Below are 22,435 nucleotides of genomic sequence, written 5' to 3' on the forward strand. Positions count from 1 at the left end.
CAAAAGCAGGAAGATATCAGGGCAGAATTTTCCCTTAAAAGACCAAAACCATATGGAGTAAGAATTGTGAGTTTATGGCTTTTTCTTGCCTGAGGGCAATTCCTCACTTCCTGTAGTTCTATTGGTAGAAAACTGCAGTCTTACCAGCTGGAGAGAGCAGTGGAAAGAGCTTAGGGGTGGCAGATGAGCTGGTCATTGAGGGAAGAAATTCTAGAAATGAGGTAGCAGTAGACGTGGTGAAACACTAAATCTGAATATAAACTCTACCCAAATCCCTGCTAACTACAAAACTTTACATGTACAGGAAAGACACTAGAAGACCTGACGTAGAAATAGGCAGAAACCAGTGAGAAGTCCGTTAAGATCTCAAAGTCTGACACTTTTTTGATTGAGTGCAGTCCCTCAAGTGCACACAGCTCAAATGACAGACAGCTAAAGCTTTACTGGCCTGACGTATCAGAGGACATGGGCTGGCAGATCAGCTGGAAATTGGGGGCTGGGAGGGGGAATGCTAGAAGCTAGGAAATGCAAAGGGTGAGCTCCAAAACCTAAGCCTAAATGTGCCCAAATAATTAGGTAGGCACAGGAAGACTGCAAGAGGAAAGGCTGCAGCTGGAAGCTGAAGAAACTAAGTGGAAGTATCAGCTGAGGGATATCACCACGGTGGAGGCAAAGCTTGACGTTTTAGTCCAGGCAACTTAACTGAGTACTAGACCAAAAAGAAAAACAATAATCTACGAAAGAAAAGACGATCCAGAGTTGCTATAACATATGATAATATGTCCACAATGTCCATTTTTCAAACAAAAATTACAGACATGCAGAGAAATCGAAATGAAGCATGTTCATAAATAAGGTGGTCAAGAGGAAACTGACTCCTAATGGGCCCAGATGTTGGGTTTAGATGACAAAGACTTCAAAGCAGCTATTATAAAGATGTTCAAATAATTTTTAAAAATGTGTTCCCAATGACTATACAGATATGGAATCACAACAAGGAAAAAAAAAAAAAGAAGAACCAAATAGAAACATCAGATTAAAAAATACAATAACTGAAGTGAAAAATTTATTACATGGGCTTAACAGCAAATTGGAGAGGACAGAGAAAGTAGTCAGTAAATCTGAAAATAGATCAATGGAAGTTACACAATCCAAAGATGGAGAAAAATAAACAGAGTCTCGAATACCTGAAGGACAACATCAAGAGGCCCAACATATATGTAATTGGAGTCCCAAAAGGAGAGGAAAGAGAAAAGGGCAAAAAAATCTTTTGAAAAAACTAGCCAAAATCTTTTCAAAATTAGTGAGAAACATTATCTTAATCTAAGAAGCTAAATGAATCCCAAGCAGGATTAAAAACAATCCTAGACATAGCACAGCCAAACTGGTGAAACCAAAGATGAACAGAATATCTTAAGAGCAGCTAGAGTGAAACAACACATTACATATATGGTGCAGAAACAACTGGTTATCCTATGGGAAAAATAGGCTTCAAGTCTCACCCATACCATACCCCAAAAATTAAATAGATATCAGCATTAAACATAAAAGCACAAACTACAAAATGTCTAGAAAAAAATCAGAGAAAATCTTTGCAACCTTGGGGTTGTCAAAAATTGCTTAGATAGGACCAAAAAGGCACAGTTTATGGGAAAAAAATGTAAACTTGAACTTCATCAAAATTGAAAACTTCTTTTCCACTTTTCAAAAGATGCCATTAAGATAATGAAAAGACAAGTCACAGGCAGGGAGATAATATCTGCAACAGAAAGGGCCTGTATCCAGAATGTATAAAGAACTCTGATGACGCAATAATTTTAAAAAGTCGCAACCAGAAACTGGGAAAAAGATGTGGAAATTTCACAAAGATATATAATTGGCCAACAAGCACAAGAAAAGAAGTGCATATTATTGGTCATCAGGGAAATACAAATTAAAATACCAGTGAGATACCACTGTACCCTTCACAGAATAAGACTGATCATATCAATGTATGGAACCCTCATACAGCGCTGGTAGGAATGTAATATGATACAACACACTGAAAAAGAATCTGATAGTTTCTTGTAAGCTTGTATGTATACTTACCATGTGACCCAGGAATTTCACTCTGAGGTATTTTTCCAAGAGAACTGGAAGCATGTCTGCACAAAATCTTGTACGTGAATGTTCACAGCTTTACTCATAATAGCCCCAAACTGGAAACAACTCAAATGTCCATCAACTGATAAACTGATACATAATTTGTGGTGTACATCATATAATGGACTAGTACTTAGCAATAAAAAGGAACAAACTACTGATATACACAACATGGACAATCTCAGAAACATTACAGCCAGTGAAAGAGGCCAGAAACAAAACTGTTCAGGCTGGATGATTCAATTTTTATGAAATTTTAGGCACAACTAATCTTTGTGACAAAAAAGATATCCTGGTTGCCCAGAGCCACAGAGAGGTGAGGAAAACAGGCTACAAAGAGGCACCGGGGAATATTTTACAGTAATAGAAATATCCCCATCTTGATGGTGGTTGTAGTTACATGGTGGTATACATTTTTCAAAACTCATCAAACTGTATAACTAAAATGGGTGTGCTTTATTGTATGTAAATTATACCTCAATAAGGTTGATCAAAACATTTCAAAAGCATAGTTATCTGATACAACACTTAGAGATACTAAGTCATTGCTCATACTTCTCACAAATAATCATAATTAATCTCCCAATTAATTTCCAAGTAATTGTTACCTTAGGAGACTAACCATTTGAATTTATCACGTGTTCAGATGTGACTGTCTGTCCTTCCACTTCCCCCTTTCCCCTGGCCACACTCCACATCCCACCCTCAATAATCCCATCCTAATGTCAGCTTCATGAGGACAGAACCCTTGACTGTCATTTATGCTATATCCTCAGTGCAATAAGTGCACCTGGCCCATGGCAGGTGCTCAATATACTTTGGTTGATGTAATGAATGAATGAATCCCTCACATTGTTGGTATTCATCAGGAATCTCTTCCTAGGCCTTTACCCACTTTCCCTGGTCAATCTTTACTACTTTTTTTTTTTTTTTTTTTTTTTGCGGTACGCGGGCCTCTCACTGTTGGGGCCTCTCCCGTTGCGGAGCACAGGCTCCGGACGCGCAGGCTCAGCCGCTCCGCGGCATGTGGGATCTTCCCGGACCGGGGCACGAACCCGTGTCCCCTGCACAGCAGGCGGACTCTCAACCACTGCGCCACCAAGGAAGCCCTTTACTACTTTTATGGCTTCAATTACATTTGTACATCGATCACTCCCCAATCTCTGTGTCCTATGCTCTCTTGCTGATCACCAGACCCACTGATGAATGCCTACTGGACAACTGCCTTTGAAAGTCCCACAGGAAACTCAAATTCGCCATGTTTAAAATGGAACTCATTAACCTCCTCTAAGTTTATTCATCACGTTCATACTAAAAATAAAACCTTTCCTAAAACATTCGTATTACCTTCCTACTTTACTTCATTCTCAAATTCTTGAAATGAACGGTCAATTCATCCTCAGAGAGTCTCTAATTACTCTACAATGCCATCTACATGTAGCTTCCATCCTGACCAGGACAGTGAAAGCATCCTCACAGAAGTTAGCAGCCGAGATCACTGAATTCGCTCAACTGTACCGTGGATGCCTGCACCTCAGCCCCACTCCTCTGCGACCATTAGCTTTGCTTCATTCAATCTTTGCTATTTCTCTACTGGATTCATGCAAAGTCACTCTAATTGGTCTTTCTGCTACCAATCTTTTTGTCTAGTTCCTCCTCCACATGCTTACAGAATTATCTTTTTAAAATACAAAACCAATGTCACTACCCTTTAAAAAAGAAGTTGGTGGTCTCTGGCTAACAGCTAAATTCAAATTCTCAGCAGCACACGTCTTTTCAGCCTACTTGCCAACCACTTCCACTTTGAACTCTTAAGCATTTTCTAAAACATCACGCCCTTTTGTCTTTAGGAGTCAGCTGTTTCTCCCTGCAATTTCTTTTCTTCTTATTCACCTTAAAAGTCTATGTACTTCTTAAAGCTCATTCAAATGTCCCTCAGCTATGAATTCTTCTTAATTCCTTCAGTCAGAGCTCTTCATTCCCATCCATGATTCTTGACATGGCTAATCACACCTCAAGTGATGACACTTACTATGCGGGGCAGGCATTACCTGCGTTATTTCCTGCAGCATGCTACAAATATTTAATTTTTAAAAAATTAAATTTTTGTGTAATGTTCCAACACTGATCCCTGGAGACCAGACTCAATTGTAATAGCGGCCACTCTTCTGTATATTGGTTTTATTTTCCTGTCTGTCTGTCTCCAACTTGACCATAACTCTTCCTGTACCCACTGTCTGGTATGCTACCTGGCACGTGTAGGTATGTATTAAGTATCGGCCCAGAGTGAATAAACAAAGGTTCCAGTTCCTGTTGTTCAGCTAAATCAATTCCAGTATTCAATGAGATGATATTGTATACCCAGATTAACTTCATATCCATCCAGTTCTTCACATACATACTGAAATGACTGAAAACTATTCTTAATGCACTATTTTTCTCTTGATAAGAGTTTCTGAAGCTGTGAACTGTGTATCCTTTTCCAGCTGTACTCCTTGTTTTCTCAAATGTTCCACTACAGATAAAACGATTCTGAACTTTTCTTATACTTAAAAAAATGACAATACTACAGATAAAAAATTTTTTAAAGTTTTTCAAATATCTCTTATCTCTCACAGTTATATCTGCTTTTTGATGTGACCGTGTCAAGACGCCAGAACTTTCCTGAACCTAAAATCTATAAGGGTTTAAAATTAACTAATAATTCTCTATGTGGAAATGAGTAAACTGCATTACTAATAGGATGCTTTACTTCTGTAGTCCCTCAAATGTGTATTTACATCATAAAGTTATACCTTTGAATAAAAACTAAAGTTCCTTCCAGCTCAAAAGAGAATTCTTAAATAACTCAGACTCAGTTGTGTACCTAGTGGAGGGCATAAATAAATTTATTAATGAAATCTATGACTAAACCAAAACGATATCCAGAAGACCATGGACTACCATGAACACTAGTCCTACCTTCAGGGATCAGGCTTCAAACGCTATACAATAGCTGGATTTAAAATCAAATGAAGATTTGTAAGCAAGAAGCAAAAATGTACCAGGCACTTCTGCTGTGTCATAAAATAATGTAGGTAATGCCTCCTTCACTATCTGATACATAACGAGACAGTCAATAAACGTTAGTTTCGTTTCCCTGTTTACTCATATATCTCCTAATGCCCCTGGTATGTCAGAGTAGTTTTTTTCCGTGTGCAGAAATCTTTTACACTCAGTATTCCACATACTGTTCTCTTTCTCAAGAGTTGTCCTGGGTGAGAAGAGAACAATATATCTGAAATTTTAGATGCTGTCATTCACGAAAAAAAAAATCTCAGCTGTAGCTGAATGCTGGAGAGAGGGAAATAGATAATTTCAACATGACTTAGAATGAACATAGGTATACAGATACCAGCCTGACATGCACTGACATGTACCTGATGGGTACTACAATTAATCTTACGTTACTAAGTAAAATTCACATCATTGCCAACCTTTTCTAGCAAAAGGAAATGAAATTCACCTTTAGATGAAAAATAATTTCCTTTTCTTCAAATTGATTGAAGAAATAATTGATTATTGGTTTTCAAATAATTCCAAATAGAATTCTCATGCTGACTTGAAATCTCTTCCGGTACAAACAGAAAAGGCTACAGCTATTTCTACTTGGGGATGACACATAATGGCAACTATCTTTTTCTGCACCTCAGTGGCTCATTTCAAAGTCACTGTGCCAGGACAGCTCTTTTGTGTTTGTATATTACTCTTTCTTTGAAATATGTGTCTTACTATGTATGTGCTGGCATATCAAGGCTCAACATGAGTACCTTTGTCTTTCTGATTACATTCTGCAATGATTTAGGGTGGAGTCAGTTAGTCCTGAAGAGTTTATGCAGTAATAGTAGACTGTTTACTTGAAGCCTGATTGATTCTTATTTGTGTTACTGTTACTCATCACAGTATGTTTTTATGTGGATCAGGATTTCTTTCTTCAAATGTAATATTTTTCTCTAAAGAGTTGGAAATTTCAGCAAAGTAAGGTGACCTGTAATTCTACTGGTTTTTATGAAGTATGGTTATGTGATATGTAGTCTGCATACCCTTAAGGGCTTGGCCAAGTATATCAAGGCCTAAAGAAACCAGACAATAAGTCAGTTTGCATGAATGTAGGCTGCCCATTTGAAGAACAAACCTGAGTTTTAGGGTCCCTACAGGAAAACCAAGCCTTCAGGAGAATTCTTCCAATTTCTCCAAGGTCTTTGAAAAGCAGCAGAGGCTGAATCCAAGAGGGCTTTTTAAGAAGTGACTATGAATCAGAGCGGAATCTCTTGACCCCATGCTAAACCCATGTATGTTTTGCTCCTTGTACTCTGGGTAATTTCTCATCACTTTATACATTTGTGTAACAGTGCAGATGAAAATTTGGGCTCAGAAGTGACACGGTGAGTTATGTTTCAAGGACAAGTTAGAAACGGGGGAAAAACATATTTCTAAGTGGAAGAGTATATGTATATGCATGATTTCTTTCTCCATATTTTCCTATTAGGAATCTACAAAAGTTTACTGAAACGGGTCTTTAAAAAAAAATGGATCCCTTACTCTTTAAAAAAACAAGCTGCAAACAGCTACTCTGATTATAAATATATGGATTACAAAAAGTGAGGTATAGGGAAAATAAGAAAAAAGAGAAAGGGAAAAGGTTGATTTTCAAATTGGCCAAGCCCACTCCCCATGTCCCAGCTCAGTGTAATCTGTACTAAGGTCGTATTGTTAAAATACGCTATGTGTCATACATGTCAAAAATAAATATTTAAAAGAAGCTCATCACCATAAAAGAAGTCTGCTATAATCATACTAAACTTCAAAAAAGGAGATATATTATTATAGTTGAAATGTATTATGTTTGAATTGTATTTGAAAAGAAAGTTTTTAATTAAATAGATATTTCTAAGCCTTCTACTGACATTCTCATCTCGCTAAAAATGGCACCAGCATCATAAACTCACAATAATGAACAGCCCCCTATAAAACACTCCTTGATTTTTATAAAATAAACTGATTATGGTTTAACTAAGACACCAACTAAGTGCTTCTTTACATTCTTTATGTGAGAAAAACAAATCTAGTTTATCAAATTTTACTCCCAAGGTTTTAAAAACAACACTGTTCAGTGGATGACAGTCACAAGGAAGGGTACAGACTAAAAGATTAAAATTAAATCCATCTATCAAGGATAATTGACTAAAATAATTCATTTTAATTTCCAATCTAATCACGTTCTAATGACTCATTTAAACAATGAAATGCTTATAGTTAATTATTCAGAGAGATTTTTAATATATGGAAAAGCATATTAAAGATGGAAAAACTTAGAATAATGTAAATTATAACACAACAAAACAATCTTCTGCTTCAGCTCAAAAGCAGAGCATTTCAAAAATGTCTCCATAACAATCTTCTTTAAAAAGCTGAATGATTTTGAAACATTTTGGCATTGTAATTAAAGGGTATCAAGGTACGCACCAAGGAGCCCTGAACACTACGGTATAACTACATTTCAAATGAATTTTTATGAAATGCATAGAAGTTATAGAAGCATACTAACTGGGCTGAACAAAGTCTGAGGTTCACAGAACTACTGATATAAAACTTTCTTCTGCTAAAAAATAATAAATCAATAAGAACATTCAGGTTTTAAAAGAAGATAATAAAAATGTACTCAATAAAAATTCAAAAAATAAATATTCACTTATGATAGAGATCCAAAGGCTTGCATCTAAAATGTGATTAAAAACTTCAGGTGAGCCCAAGAAAGGATAAAAGAATTACTGAGAATGTGCAAGTGTTCAGTCATATTCTGACCTATGAAGTCAGCTTTATTCATAATAACTTTAATTGTATAATAAATTATTCTGTAGATTTAAGCAAAAGGATGTGAGTTGAATACCTACATTCTGGTGAGCAAATAAGCTTTTTGTAACTTATAAATTTCAATTAAGGAAAAAAATTTAAAAGTTAAAACAACGTCGTTTTCAGTACACTAATATATTTTTTTTACTTTGTAATACAATATAGCTGTCACATACAATGGCTCTGGTAGGCTTAAATCAAATGTCAGTGGGCACAGAGGGCCAGAGAAGGGTTTATATACAATATTCAATAAGCAATAATATCTATTCAGTGTACAGTAACAAAATTTTAAAAGTACTAACCTAGAAACAGAGAAAAAGAATTTATTGTTTTTAAATTCCAGAAATGAAAATAACATAACAGCATGTCATCCATAACAAGCTGGCCCTATAATTTCTAAACTACAGTCCAATTAAAACATTTAAGAAATAGAAACAATCTACATGTTTTTCTACCAGGTAAATGTACCTGAGAAAGTTACCTATAAAGAAAGAGGCTTTAAAACTCTTAACCACAAAGACTCTTCTACCGTGACATTATGAGGACGTGCCGGGCACCTGACAGGGAAGGGAAGCCATTTCCCACAGTCTGTTCACCACACACTGCAGGCTGCAGCCCGTCAGCAAAACAATATTTCATAGCAACACCGAGCTCATTTGACCAAAGCAGCACAGTAACGTTTTAAAACCATGTTTATCTTCATTAGTATGTAAAAATCACCATACACAAATTTGGAAATGTTTAACGTGTCCATAAGTAAGAGTGTATTATCTCAGCATAAGCTTTAAAAAAAATAAAAAGGTCTGAGTACTCAGCCCAAATATAGGAGAAACAGATTCTACATTTTGACTAAAGTAAAAGGTATTTTAAAATTATAGTTGTTGTCATTGCTAAGAATTAACAAATAAATACAAATTTAAGTAGTTCTTCTGGCAGCAAAATTACATCAGAGGAACATCTCCAACCAAAAAATCAGTTCAGAGCTTGAGTGCAATTTGTGCTTTGTTTCTATAAAAATGCAAATGCAGTGTTACTTTCAGACATTTCTAAATGACTAGACTTGTAAATAAACAGTGAATTCCTTTTCATCACAGTTTATTTCTAGTTCACCTTATGCAAATTATAGATAGAACTAAAAATTGCTTAGTTTTTCTTTTCCAGTACTTTAACTGTGTGAATCAAGGTTCTTTTATTTTAAACAGTGATTTATTGTTATTCTTAAGGTAAACAACGAAAACAAGTTCTAAATTTTAATTTTTAAGTTAAGTGTTTAAAATTTCAGATGACAGAGCCCCAAACTGGTAACAGCTTTTTAGATTTCGTATTAATAGTCTAAGTAAAAACACTCAACGACTACCTGGCAATAGATGTGAAAGAATCAGGTTTCTGTGATGAGAAACAAAAAAAAAACATGCAAAATACCCCCTTGGTAAAACACATGATCTTCTCTCTTATATCTAAATTTGTAAAATTTTTATAAATACATGATCATTCTACATAATACAGATCTTCTAGAAGATTTCTAAAGGAAATTACAGTTTTTGGTCTTAAGGAGTAAGACTAACATGGAAAGGGGGGTGAATATAATGAAATCTGAGGGAGCAGTCCACTCTTTCTACACACAAGCACGCTGCTGTTCGCCCAGTCAAGTGAGTGATTACAGCTCAGTACAGGATTTTCAAGGCAACTAAGAAGTCAGAACACAGGTATTTCCTCTTCCTAGAGTTAACAATTCTTTAAAAAGTTCTACTCATAAAGGATTGTTGGGTTTTTTTTTCAAAAGGGAACACTGACTAAACGGGGAGGGGAGGGGGAAGGTTTCCAGCCCCAAATTCATATACACAACAAGCGGACTATAAGCTAGATTTAGACTGCCCGGTGAAATAGACTTGTTGGTACCGTCTAAGGTAGGCGCTCCCCTAGATGGTTCAAAACACGATCCAGTAAAACGATACATGTTTTCATGCCTCAGACAACTAGAAAGCATTACTGTTCTAATACCATTTTTAACTAACTCGTAAGATCATAGACTTCTAGGATGTTGTACCTTAGTGGTATACCTGAATCATTACTAGCCATAGAATGCCAAATTCAAAACTGCTATGAAAGTAAAATCATCATTAGAAAAAACCCTACTGTAAAATGAGGGAGGCCTTAGTGCTAAATACTAATACCAAATGTATGAAGGCAGCACTTTTGTTTGGGGAGGAGAGTGAGGGAATAGATGCACCCAAGCAGGACACAGAACAGAGAATGAAAAATGTTTAAAAAAAAACAAATCAAAAACAAAAACAGAAGAAGAAGGAATATGGAGGAGAGCCAGGCGGCAAAAGAATTACTGGAGAGAATGAAAAATCTTTAAAATGAGGCATGTGCACATGACTCGTTTTTCTGTCCTCTGTGTTCCTAATAATTTACAATGTAAGTGGCATAGAAGTCACGCTAGCAGGCAAGAATGAGCTTTCTGATGGACAGAGATGAAGGATTTGGGGCTAATGGATTGTTTTGTTTTCTTGTTTTTGCTTTTAATTCATACCTGAAAGCCTTGAATCCTTGCTAAATATTCCAGCTGTTTTGAAGGTTGTACTGGAGAACAAGGGGGAGGAGGAGAACTTCCTTTTAAACCTATGGCTTCAGCTGTAGGAGATGTTCCATTCATAAGGAGTTCCCTGGCAATTGTAGCTGAACTACTCGAGGTGGGAGATATACTGAAGAAAGAGCTTGAGGGTTGGTTCATATCTTTGGGTGACAAATAGCCTAGAGCTGTGCCAGAGATGACTTTGTGGCGGCTGGCTTCCATCTCTTGATAAACATCAGGAGACAAATGAAGAATTCCTTTTGGAGCTACAAGTAAAATAAAGGAACACGGTTATTACACGTGAAGTAAGTGGAACAGAAACATGTTATAACATTATTAACTCAAGGATTTCACTTGACACAGTGACTGAGCAGTGAGAAACGCTGTAAGCAAGCACCTTCCCCACGCTTGCAGAGGCACCGGCAGTCTCCTATTTGGAGGTGAATAACGCATGTTTCAATATTCCTAAAATCATTAGTATAAACAAGCCACCGAAGTGACTTCAGGGGAAAATGTACGTGGTAGGGAAGCTGTGGAGGAACACAGGTAACTGATGTGTGGAAGTGCAACATGGGATAAGATTAGGAATGTGCAGGGTCTTCACCCTGCAACTTAGTATTTTATGATCTCATAAAAGGGATCCCTAACATGGATTTTGCTGCAAAATCCCTAACCTATGCAGCAATTGAGACACAGTGGGTAAAAATGAAGACTGGGTCAGTCCAAACCATCTGAGGAACAAACTCCTATATCTGACGGCCTACTGGTGTTCTCCTATGTCCCACCGTCAACTCTATCTCATGAACATGTCAAAAAGCGACAGAGCATCTTCTCCCCCAAACTGTCTCCTATCTGGCTTACCTCATCATGATACCACCATCCACCTGCTCAGCTGCCCAACCTAGACTCCTGGCAACCATCTTTGAGTCACCCACAAACAAGTAACTGCCGTGTGCAGTCTAGAATTCGCCCCGTCATCACCAAGTGCATTAGTTCAAGCCAGGACACACACAGGTTCTAATATCAAGAGGAGTGAGCCTGGGGCTGTGTCAGCAGTTGGCAGGGTTGTAAACATATAAAAACAGCACTTTCCTTTGACTACCATTTGTCTCAGAGAGGTTTCAAACCACATTTCACACTGCTTGTTCTAATATCTTTGGATCAGATTTTAACGACTCTCAAATCATGATATTATCTTTTAAAATTACTGATAAATCACCACTTTTGGAGGATGTGCTCTGAGAGACACAGCTTAATGCCCTTGGTCCTGCCGCCCCGTTTCCGACCACTAACTCCTGATACAAGCCCTCAGTGTTTCTGGCCAGGGTTACTTTAACAACCACTAAAAGTTTCACCGCTGCTAGTCTCCCCAGTGTCCATTTCCCAAAATGTGTTCTATAACACAGTCCCCCAATATAAGGGTTCCATGATAAATAAATTGGGGAAATAATGAAAATTATATCACACACAAACATCCTTTTGGAGGATTAAAAATGCACATGAGCACAGTAAAGACTGAGAAGTCCAGAAGAACAGAAATCTATTCAACTTGGTTTAACCCAGGATTTCCCAAATTTATTTTATATCCAGGCTTTTCACATAATATTAATAATATCTAACACTCGGGGAAATGCTAAGACCAGCCACCCTCTTACTTTAAAGTCTTCACTGGCTCCCTCACTTACACGATAAAATCTAAACTTCTTAGGATGACATATGAAGCCCTCAGTGACCTGGCCCCTCCTCACCTCTCCATCCTACTAAAATACTCATGCGGAACCCATGCTCCCATCATGCAAATATATTCACACTTCTTCCAATACTCTGGCTTGTTTGATCCCATCATATCTTTATTTCTACTGTACACACACACACACATACACACACACACACACACACACACCAGTTAAGCTCCGACTACTAGGTTCCAGGCACTGTGCTAACCAATACTGTCCTGACCTCAAGTCACCCTCAGTCTCTCAGGAGAGGAAAATGAAAGGGATAAATAACATAGGGTGGTAAGCGCCTCTGGAGAGGTGGGTTAGGGAGCGGTAGGAGCTCAGCAAAGGCTTCCTGGAGGTGGTACTGACGGCACATTTCAATGGATGAGGAGAACTGGGCCAGGGAGGAAGAGGGCTGAAGGCAGATGGCAGCATGAGCAAACGCGGGCACTAGCAGAGTAAGCCCAGGAAAGCAAGAAGGGGGAGGTGCGGGGGCTTCCCTGGTGGCGCAGTGGTTGAGAGTCTGCCTGCCAATGCAGGGGACACGGGTTCGAGCCCTGGTCTGGTAAGATCCCACGTGCCGGGGAGCAACTAGGCCCGTGAGCCACAACTACTGAGCCTGCGCGTCTGGAGCCTGTGCTCCACAAGAAGGGAGGCCGCGACAGTGAGAGGCCCGCGCACCGCGATGAAGAGTGGTCCCCGCTTGCCACAACTGGAGAAAGCCCTCACGCAGAAATGAGGATCCAACACAGCCAAAGATAAATAAATAAATAAATTTTTAAAAAAAGAAGGAGGAGGTGCAAACTGCAACGGGGGAAGGAGGAGGCAGGAAGGGGCGAAGCTCCAGGAGACTTCATCCTGACGGCATTAAACATAAAGGAGTTGCTTTTAAAAATAAATGGGACTTCCCTGGCGGTCCAGTTGCTTAGGGCTCGGTGCTTCCACCGCAGGGGCTTGGCTTCGAACCCTGGTCCGGGAAATAAGATCCCGCACGTCGCACGGCGCAGCCAAAAAAATAAGTGATTTATATAGCTTAAAATAACATACCAATCCCATTTTATGGATTTACTTTATGCCTTTGTGTTTGTTAGCTTTATATCCAGGAAAAATTTCAACAAAAAAATTTAAAAAGAAAACATATGCATTGGAAAAAATACAGATGAATCTCACTAGCCAGAGGAAACTACTTTTTCATTTGGCTCTAAAAATATACTTTTAGTCTTGTTTCCTATATACCTTTTTGTTCACTTGAAAAAATAAGTTAAAACATAAAAATACCACATGAGGGCTTCCCTGGTGGTGCAGTGGTTGGGAGTCCGCCTGCCGATGCAGGGGACGTGGGTTCGTGCCCCGGTCCGGGAAGATCCCACATGCCGCGGAGCGGCTTGGGCCCGTGGGCCATGGCCGCTGAGCCTGCGCGTCCAGAGCCTGTGCTCCGCAGCGGGAGAGGCCACAGCGGTGAGAGGCCCGTGTACCGCAAAAAGAAAAAAACAACAACAAAAAACCACATGATCCTTTTGTTGTTTACAAAACAATATACTTTCATTAATAATTTTAAGGCTTAAATTTTCATTATATGAATTGTTTCCTTAAACAATTCCGCATTGTTGGACATCTAATTTATCTCCTTTTCATGCAATTAAAACAATATAGTGAAACATATTTTTTGCAATTACATCCTTACTCACATGAAGATTGATTTCCTTCACTTAGAAGCAGAATTGCTAGTTCGAAGAATATGCATTTTAGTTTTTCTGACACTAACAAACTGCTCCAAGTTGGTACAACTCCAACAGCAGTGCCAATTTCACGCTTCCATACTAATATATGCAAGTTTCTCTTTCCTACTTTTGTACTGGACATTATTATTAAAAAATCCTTGCCACTGTTCTCTGTTAGTGCCGTTAAGTGGCAAAGATTTTTTAAATAATATCTAATACCAAAATAGGAAAAAAAGGTACTTTTAGCCCCACCACCTGACATCTGGGGAGGTGAGAGGAGCTGGAGATTTGAGTTCAATCATTAGCGGCCAGCATTTTAATCAGTCATGCCTGCATAATGGAACCACCACAAAACCCCTAAATGAGGAGGTCTGGGAACCTTCTGAGGTTTGAACACATCCACATGCCGGGAGGATCGGGCTCCCCAACTCCATGGGGACAGAAGCTTCTGTGCTCTAGAGCTTTTCGAACCTCATCCTGTGTACCTCTTCATCTGGCTTTTTGTTTTAAATTCCTTTATAATAAACCAGTGATAGTATCTTCCCAAGTTCTGTGAGCTGTTCTAGCAAATTATCGAACTTGAGAAGGGAGATGTGGGAACCCCCTGAATTTATAGCCAGTTGGTCAGGAGTACCGGTGGCAACATGGGACTTGTGACTGGCCGAAGTGGGGCATCTTGTGTGGCGGAGCCCTTAATCTGCGGAGTCTGTGCTAATTCCGGGGAATGTCAGAACTGAACTGTAGGACACCCTGTTGGTGCCTGGAAAATTGGAGAATGGGTTGGTATGGGGGAAAAAATGCCTATACATTTGGTATCAGAAGTGTAGCAAAAACAGTCCTATGTCAACACTGATCAAACCGTACACATATGTGCAGTTTATTATACTTCAATTTTATCTCAACAAAGTAAAAATATTTGCCAGTTTGATTAAGTGCTATGTCATATTATTAATTTTTTAATTTTTTCACTAGCTGCAAAAACACCATATGTAATTCTTACTTAAGGAATAACTCAATGTATGACTCTAAATTCTATACTCAATTTAAGAAATCAGGAAACTAACAGCATTATCTCAGTACTGCTATTATACAGAAGTAATGGGCTTGCCAAGAGCAATATTATAAAGCAAAGAAAATGCTCTCCCAACACTCAAGGGAGGCATTACATCACAGTATAAGAACTCATGCAGAGTACAGGCTCCCTTATTCTACAGTAAAGCCTGAATCGACTTTTCTTCGTGCATAAAGAAGATTCCTTTCTGCAGAGCTCAAGTGATGTAACAGCCATTGAAAGACTGTAAAGGCACTTGTGGATTTATGCAGTCAACTACCGAATGATTTTCAACATGAATATTAGTAACAGTGTTTGGATCAGTCACAATTCATTTAGGTTCTTCCTGTTGTAAATTTAAGTCACTTTTCAGTAGGGTAAAGACCGAAAAGCAGATTCAAAGAGTAAGTTCAGATATACATATTTAAGGACTTTTGACTGTCTCCTGAAAAACTATATCCATTTATTCTTCTATTAGCAATGGGTGACTAAAACCTGTTTTCCTACACGTCTGTCAAAACAGGTTTTAGTTATTCTAAATAATTACTGCCACTCTACAACATTCATTGTTATATTAATTTACATTTACTTGATTACTGCACAGATAAACTTTCTCTCATGTGACCACCTCACAGGCCCAAGCCTTTTTTCCTGTTGGCTTTGACCTCGGTTTTGCTCATGGCCTTGGAAGGTATTCCCTTGCTCAGGCTTGTTATATCTGTTATATTTACCCTCTATCTGCAGATGTCCTGAACCCGTTCTCCCATCATCTATCTTCCGTCCCTGATTTTGCCTTTAATACTCCCATCTTATTTTATTTATTTATTTTTTTTGCAGTACGCGGGCCTCTCACTGTTGTGGCCTCTCCCGCTGCGGAGCACAGGCCCCGGACGCGCAGGCTCAGCGGCCATGGCTCACGGGCCCAGCCGCTCCGCGGCATGTGGGATCCTCTCAGACCGGGGCACGAATCCGCGTCCCCTGCATCCGCAGGCGGACTCCCAACCACCACGCCACCAGGGAAGCCCCAATACTCCCATCTCAATACTGTCGATCTGAAACCACTGTACGTGGCTACACCGCAGATACAACACTGGCACTATTCTAGCTCTTTACACGCATTATCTCATTTAAACCCCACAACAACCATATGAAATGGATTTTTATTTCTCTATATTATAGATGAAAAAACTGAAGCACAGAGAAGTCACAAAACACAGCCAAGGTCGTATGGATAATGATTAGCAATGCTAGACTTTAACTCCAGGTAGTCTGTCACTAGAGCTTGGATACTTAAACATTACATTAAACGGCCCCCTGAAAGAACAAGAAGAGCACAAAATGCAATGTCCAGCCAGTTCCAAACACCTAGGTTTAATCCAGGAAGTAAACTCCAAGACTGAGGTTTACCCAGATTGGTTCCATGGTTGACCAATGTCATCATGGTTGTTCTTAGATGTTCCAGAGATTGCCTCACCAAAATCTCCCTAGATTATACAATGTTCACACAGGATTTTAAAAGCCCCAACTTGCCAGGGACTGCGACATCTTACAAATAAGGAATGTCAGGCCATGGTGCCCTTTTTACTTGTTTTCCCCATTAGGTTCACGTTTCTCTCAAATAGGTGTGTAAACCCTCCAGCACGCAAAGCCTCCTGCAGCATTTTCCTGGAGCTCCAGTTCTTACTGGAAGAGCTGAAGAGGACATTTTGAATTGAGATCTATTAAAACGTCTTATCATATGTATAGATAAACAAACTTAGCAGAACCTGGCCTTTTGATGTTCACTAACATCATAACTCTTCCAGAGGCTGAAGAACAGTGGTATCGGGGTATCAGAACAACAGGGCAAGTCAACGGAGCAAGAAAGATAATGTCACTTCACTGGTACAAGTGGTTAATATTAGTCTATAAAGAGGGATTTCTCTGCAAGTCTGTGGAATGAACACATAGCTATTGCTTAATAAAATGAACTTGTCACTTTTTTTTTTTTTTTTTTTTTTTTTTGCGGTACGCGGGCCTCTCACCGTTGTGGCCTCTCCCGTTGCGGAGCACAGGCTCCGGACGCGCAGGCTCAGCGGCCATGGCTCACGGGCCCAGCCGCTCCGCGGCATGTGGGATCTTCCCGGACCAGGGCACGAACCCATGTCCCCTGCATCGGCAGGCGGACTCTCAACCACTGCGCCACCAGGGAAGCCCTGAACTTGTCACTTTTTATACCAAAGCTCTGAGAGAGAAATCTTACTGCTTGTTTCCATAAATTACCTTGAATTCTTGCCACAATACTGTTGGACTCCATGTTCTGTTTATAAATATTCAAATACCCAAGAGTACTCAGGTCTACTCTGTCACAGTGAGTTTTTCATAACAAAAAGTTATAATTCACACAGAGGTAAAACACTTTCGTAAATGAAAGAAAGAGCAGAAACGGTGGTGGGTTCTTCGGACTGAGATTTAACACGTGTGGGTAGACTCTGCTCCTATGTAGACACCATCAAGGATGACTCACCACATTCTAAGAAGAAAGTCAATTATTTCTATGTGTTTTGAAAGCTGATGCCTCAGAACTTTGTTCCTTCTCCGATCAGACGTTTTGTTTAGTACTACCTCAGAAGACAGAGTCCTGCTTCCTGACTGGCATCAATTATCTTAAAACACACCCCAGGTTTTGAGGGTGTGTGCCTGCCAGTTTAGAACTGGCTATCTCAAAAGTTACTTGGTTGCTACTGGCAAAATAGATTCTTAATGAGTTTTATTTTAATCTTCTCTTGTCCAAAGTTTCAAGTGGCAGTCAGGTATAAATACATGATGTGACTGGTTTTCCTGTTGTAAAAGTAAAGTCCACCTCTCCTAGCATTTGCTACTCACTGAATTTCCCTTGTGTGTCCTGATGGTGGCAAAATCTCATCATTCTAATCTGTTTAAAAAACCTTAAGTTTAAAGTTTCAAAAAATTATAATTGAAAAATTCCTAAAACCAGGAAAATAAACTGCTGGTTCAAAACAGGAAATCTGAGAAAAGAATGAGCAAAAACAGCAAGATTTACCAGTTTGACAGTGATTTTAAAAAGACATTTATATGAAAACTCACAAAATCCAGGTAAGGTCTGTAGTCTAGTTCATTGTATCATACCTGTGTCAATTTCCTCGTTTCGATAATGTACTATAATTACCTAAGATGTCACCACTGGGAGAAGCTGAGTGATGGGTACATACAACCTCTCTGTACCATTTTTACAACTTTAAAAAGTTTTAAAAACCCAACTACATGAAAGCATCGTTATGCTGCTCTGGGCATCTCCCAGAACAGAGGTCCTAGAACAAAGCAGTGCTGAGACCTCAAGGTAGAGAGGACCTTGAGGGCTCCAGCTTTGACCACTGATGCGCCTAATGTGCAGCCCTGGCTCCCCAGGCTCTGGCTGCTTGACCGCTCGTTCTGTGAGAGTAAGAGAGAACCTGATGGGGGTGTGGGCCCCATGGCTGGGATTCTGCTCTTTGCCAGAGAAGCCTGAGGTCATTTATTAGGTGAGAGTACATGCGACCCAAGAAAGAACCTACTGGACCACCATGGCCATCCTCATGGAGTAGAGGGATAGACAATCCATCCTCTGCATGATCTTTAAGCTGCTAGGCTGTTTGGAACTTAGAAATCCCTCCTTCCCATGGCCCTGCTGTTGAGATGAATGAAACGGGGATATTTTGGTGGGACCCCACTTCTCTCTTCCCACACAGCTCGTTATCGAGCTGGTCTTCCAGTGGAGGGCCTTGGGTCCCTAGTTCTGCCTGATTTTTAAGCAACTATTTAAATGGAGACAAACATTAATAACGCAAAATTTGAGGGAAACTTCTGAAAATTAAACTAAGAAAGGAAATGCTGGATAAAAGCAATACAATGAAAAAGTAAAACAAACAGGTAAATAATTTGTTAGAAGTTCCTTTTTTAAGGTCAGTTTCAGAATCACCTTGGAAGGTGAAGTCTCAACTAGCGAAAATCTGGTCACATCTTATGGTATAGATGAGACTAAACCTATCTGGATTAAAAGAAACAGCTACATTTAAAAAAAAAGAGTCATTATTGAATGAATAAACAAAATGACATATTTTAATGTACTCAAAAAGCATAACTTAAATCAGTGGTGAAAATTAACCTGGCTTGGGCTTCCCTGGTGGCACAGTGGTTGAGAGTCCGCCAGCCGATGCAGGGGACACGGGTTCGTGCTCCGGTTCGGGAAGATCCCACATGCCGCGGAGCGGCTGGGCCCGTGAGCCATGGCCGCTGAGCCTGCGCGTCCGGTGCCTGTGCTCCGCAACGGGAGAGGCCACAACAGTGAGAGGCCCGCGTACCGCAAAAAAAAAAAAAAAAATTAACCTGGCTCTTGCCCTTGAGTTGGATGAAAGCACTGATTTTGTTAATTTGTGTATTTTATTGGTCTTATTTTTTTTTGCTCCATTTAACATGATGTATGTGAAAAGTTATTAATTTGGTGAATGCTTATGAATAAAACTACTGACAAAGAACTTTTCGGAAGATATGCAAGTCTTGTGGTGAGCACAGTGCCAAGAAGGAGAGGTGCTTAGTCCATTCCTGATCCACAGAGGTGGAACTCCAGGGCAGAGGCCCGACAGGACAGCATGATGCAGCCGCCAGCACACCTGAAAGAGACTGTGCCTTGACTGTATCAGCTGTGCAATTTAGGGGGGGGAGGGAACGAAATGGTAAATGATACATTTTCTTTAATAAAACAAAAACAACAATAACAGCAACAAAAGTTTTTTTGAATATTCATCTTTTCATTTTTTAAGAAAACAATTTGAAATGAACTGGGCAATGCCTTTGGAAAGCCAGTTCTATTACACAAATGTACACTAACTTAGCCAAAGAAAGGGGCCAGTCAGAGTTTTCAAACCCACGGTTGAATTGTTATTTTTTCTTTAAAAGAGAAAAATAAAAAGTATATAATTACGAAGGGCAGGACACTGAGTATGGTGAATAAACTCACATTCATCTTAATAGTAAAGAAGGTCTCACTTAGTTGGCTTATGTAGCAGAAATGTGTTCAAGGCTCAACATTTTCCATAAAGATACAACTGTGAATATTTCTACGGAGTAGGACAAAACTTCTGCGGTGATAATGAAGTGTGAGAGCAGCTTGTGAAGACAATGAGTTGTGTTCAATTATTAAGTTTATTCAAACGGGATAAAAACATTGCTGGTAGAATAAAGATCATCCTCACTAGTTATCTTTCTTCACAGGAAAAAAATCCATTAGTGACTATTTCCCCTAAGACGTAAAAAAGACTAAAAACGGATTATGTATATTGCCACATGACACAAATGACCAATCCCTCAGCAGGAAGAAACACATACTGAAATGCCTAACAAAGCAGCCCCAACAGTATCCTTCTGTTAGCATCCTGAGCCTCTGTTACAGAGAGCTCACAAAACAGTCATAATTGTAGCTAAAACTCATGCGGTCCTTACTAGATAGCAGGCTTTGCATATATTAGCTCAGTAATCCTCACAATGACCCTATGAAGCAGGGATCATGATCCCACCCCATGGTCTCAGTGAAGACCACACAGGGAGCCTGGACTTCTACCCCAATCTGGCAGTAACGAGTGGTGTCAGAGGAGGAAGAGTGGAGAGTCAGGACTTTAATCATCACCTAGTGGTAACAAGGTTATCCCCGCTGTGGTGTCAGTGAAGGCCATGCAGGGACCAGAATTCCTACTCCATCCAGCAATAAAAAGGAGTCCCCCACCTTGGGCACCAAAGGAATCAAGAGTGTGGAAACTGAACTAGAATTCTAAAAAGTGATCAAGTAACCCATAGAGTGGCGCAGTAGTTAAGAATCTGCCTGCCAATGCAGGAGACACAGGTTCGAGTCCTGGTCTGGGAAGATCCCACATGCCGCAGAGCAACTAAGCCTGTGTGACACACTGAAGAGTACAGCCCCTGTCTGCCAGAACTAGAGAAAGCCCGCACGCAGCAACGAAGATCCAATGCAGCCAAAAATAAATAAATAAATATTTTAAAAACCCTACTTAAAAAAAAAAAAGTAAATAAGATGTCAGACTTAAGTCCTAACATATCATTACATTAAATATAAATGATCTAAATATACCAATTAAAAGGAGATTGTCAGAGTAGATTAAAAATATGACCCAACTACATGCTGCCTAAAAGAAATTCACTTCAAATATAGTTATATAGGTAAGCTGAGAGTAAAAGGATGAGGAAAAAAGACATATCTTATAAATATTAATCAAAAGAAAGCAGGACATTCTATTTCCAAAAGATGACATGTGGAGATCTACGGACCCACCCCAACAAACAGCCAAAACTAGAGAATATTCATTTTAAAATATTTTTAAGTCCCTGGAAATTGAACATAAGGGCATATAACAAATAAAACATTCTCCCATGTAATAGAGAATTTGGCTGGACTTTGTCCCCACTTCCTGGGAGACAGCCTCTAAATCCTTAGAATTTCATGAGTGACAGGAGTGTCTTTGTTACTCATGGGGCACCCCTTGGACCACGTCAGAGTTTATGCAACAAGATGACTCAGAATGGGGGATGGTTATGTCAGAAAAACCAACTATGTGATTAGAGGGTTGGAGCTTTGAGTCCCATGGTAGCAGCCCAACCTCTGAGGAGGGGGAGGAGGGCTGGAGATTGTTATCAACCTCATGGCTAATGACTCAATCAGTTATGCCTGTGAAATAAATGCCCACAAAAATTGCACAACTCTGGAAACTGAGTGCTTAGCAGGCAATACTCTGTGCATATTACATATCACTGGGTAGGGAGTGACACATTCCTGACTCCATGGGAAAAGGACATCAAAAAAAGTATACCAGAAGCTTAGTGTTTGGGACCCTCCAGATCTTACCATTTGTGTCTCTTTCTTTTAGCTAGTTCTGACTTGAATCATTTTTGCTATAACAATACTGTAATCTTAAGTAAAAGACTTTCCTAAGTTCTGTGAGTCATTCTAGTGAATTATCAAATCTAAAGGGTAGTGGGAAGCCTTGAATTTATAGCCAGTTGGTCAGAAGTGAGGGTGGCTTTGGAAATCCTCCCAATAGTGGCTGTTGTCTGAAGTGAAGCAGTCTTGTAGAGGACTATGCCCTCAACCTGTGACACCTAGCCTAGCTCCAGGTTTTGCATCAGAAATCACTGCACATTTATTCAGGAAAATCTAACAAATCTCAATAAGAATAAAAGTCTTTGGCACTTGAGCCATGACCCATTCCGTCCACCACATGCAGCTACAAAGATAGGGCTCTTTTTCTCCTCAACCGCCTATAAGTAATATGGTATCTCACCA

The 22,435-nt window shown here is 39.5% G+C and overlaps 1 protein-coding gene across 13 annotated transcripts in view; it reads right to left on the minus strand.

Moving 5' to 3' along the window:
* The window catches only part of STAU2 (staufen double-stranded RNA binding protein 2), a 302,828-nt gene that overhangs the window by 119,118 nt on the left and 161,275 nt on the right, over positions 1-22,435 (minus strand). For all 13 annotated transcript variants that reach the window (XM_060286973.2, XM_060286971.2, XM_030859558.2 and 10 more), the window contains one exon: positions 10,571-10,878. In XM_060286973.2, the coding sequence (XP_060142956.1) occupies positions 10,571-10,878 (308 nt within the window). The remainder of the gene's footprint in view (positions 1-10,570; positions 10,879-22,435) is intronic.

This window comes from Globicephala melas, chromosome 17 (genome assembly GCF_963455315.2).
Source record: "Globicephala melas chromosome 17, mGloMel1.2, whole genome shotgun sequence".
Classification (NCBI taxonomy): domain Eukaryota; kingdom Metazoa; phylum Chordata; class Mammalia; order Artiodactyla; family Delphinidae; genus Globicephala; species Globicephala melas.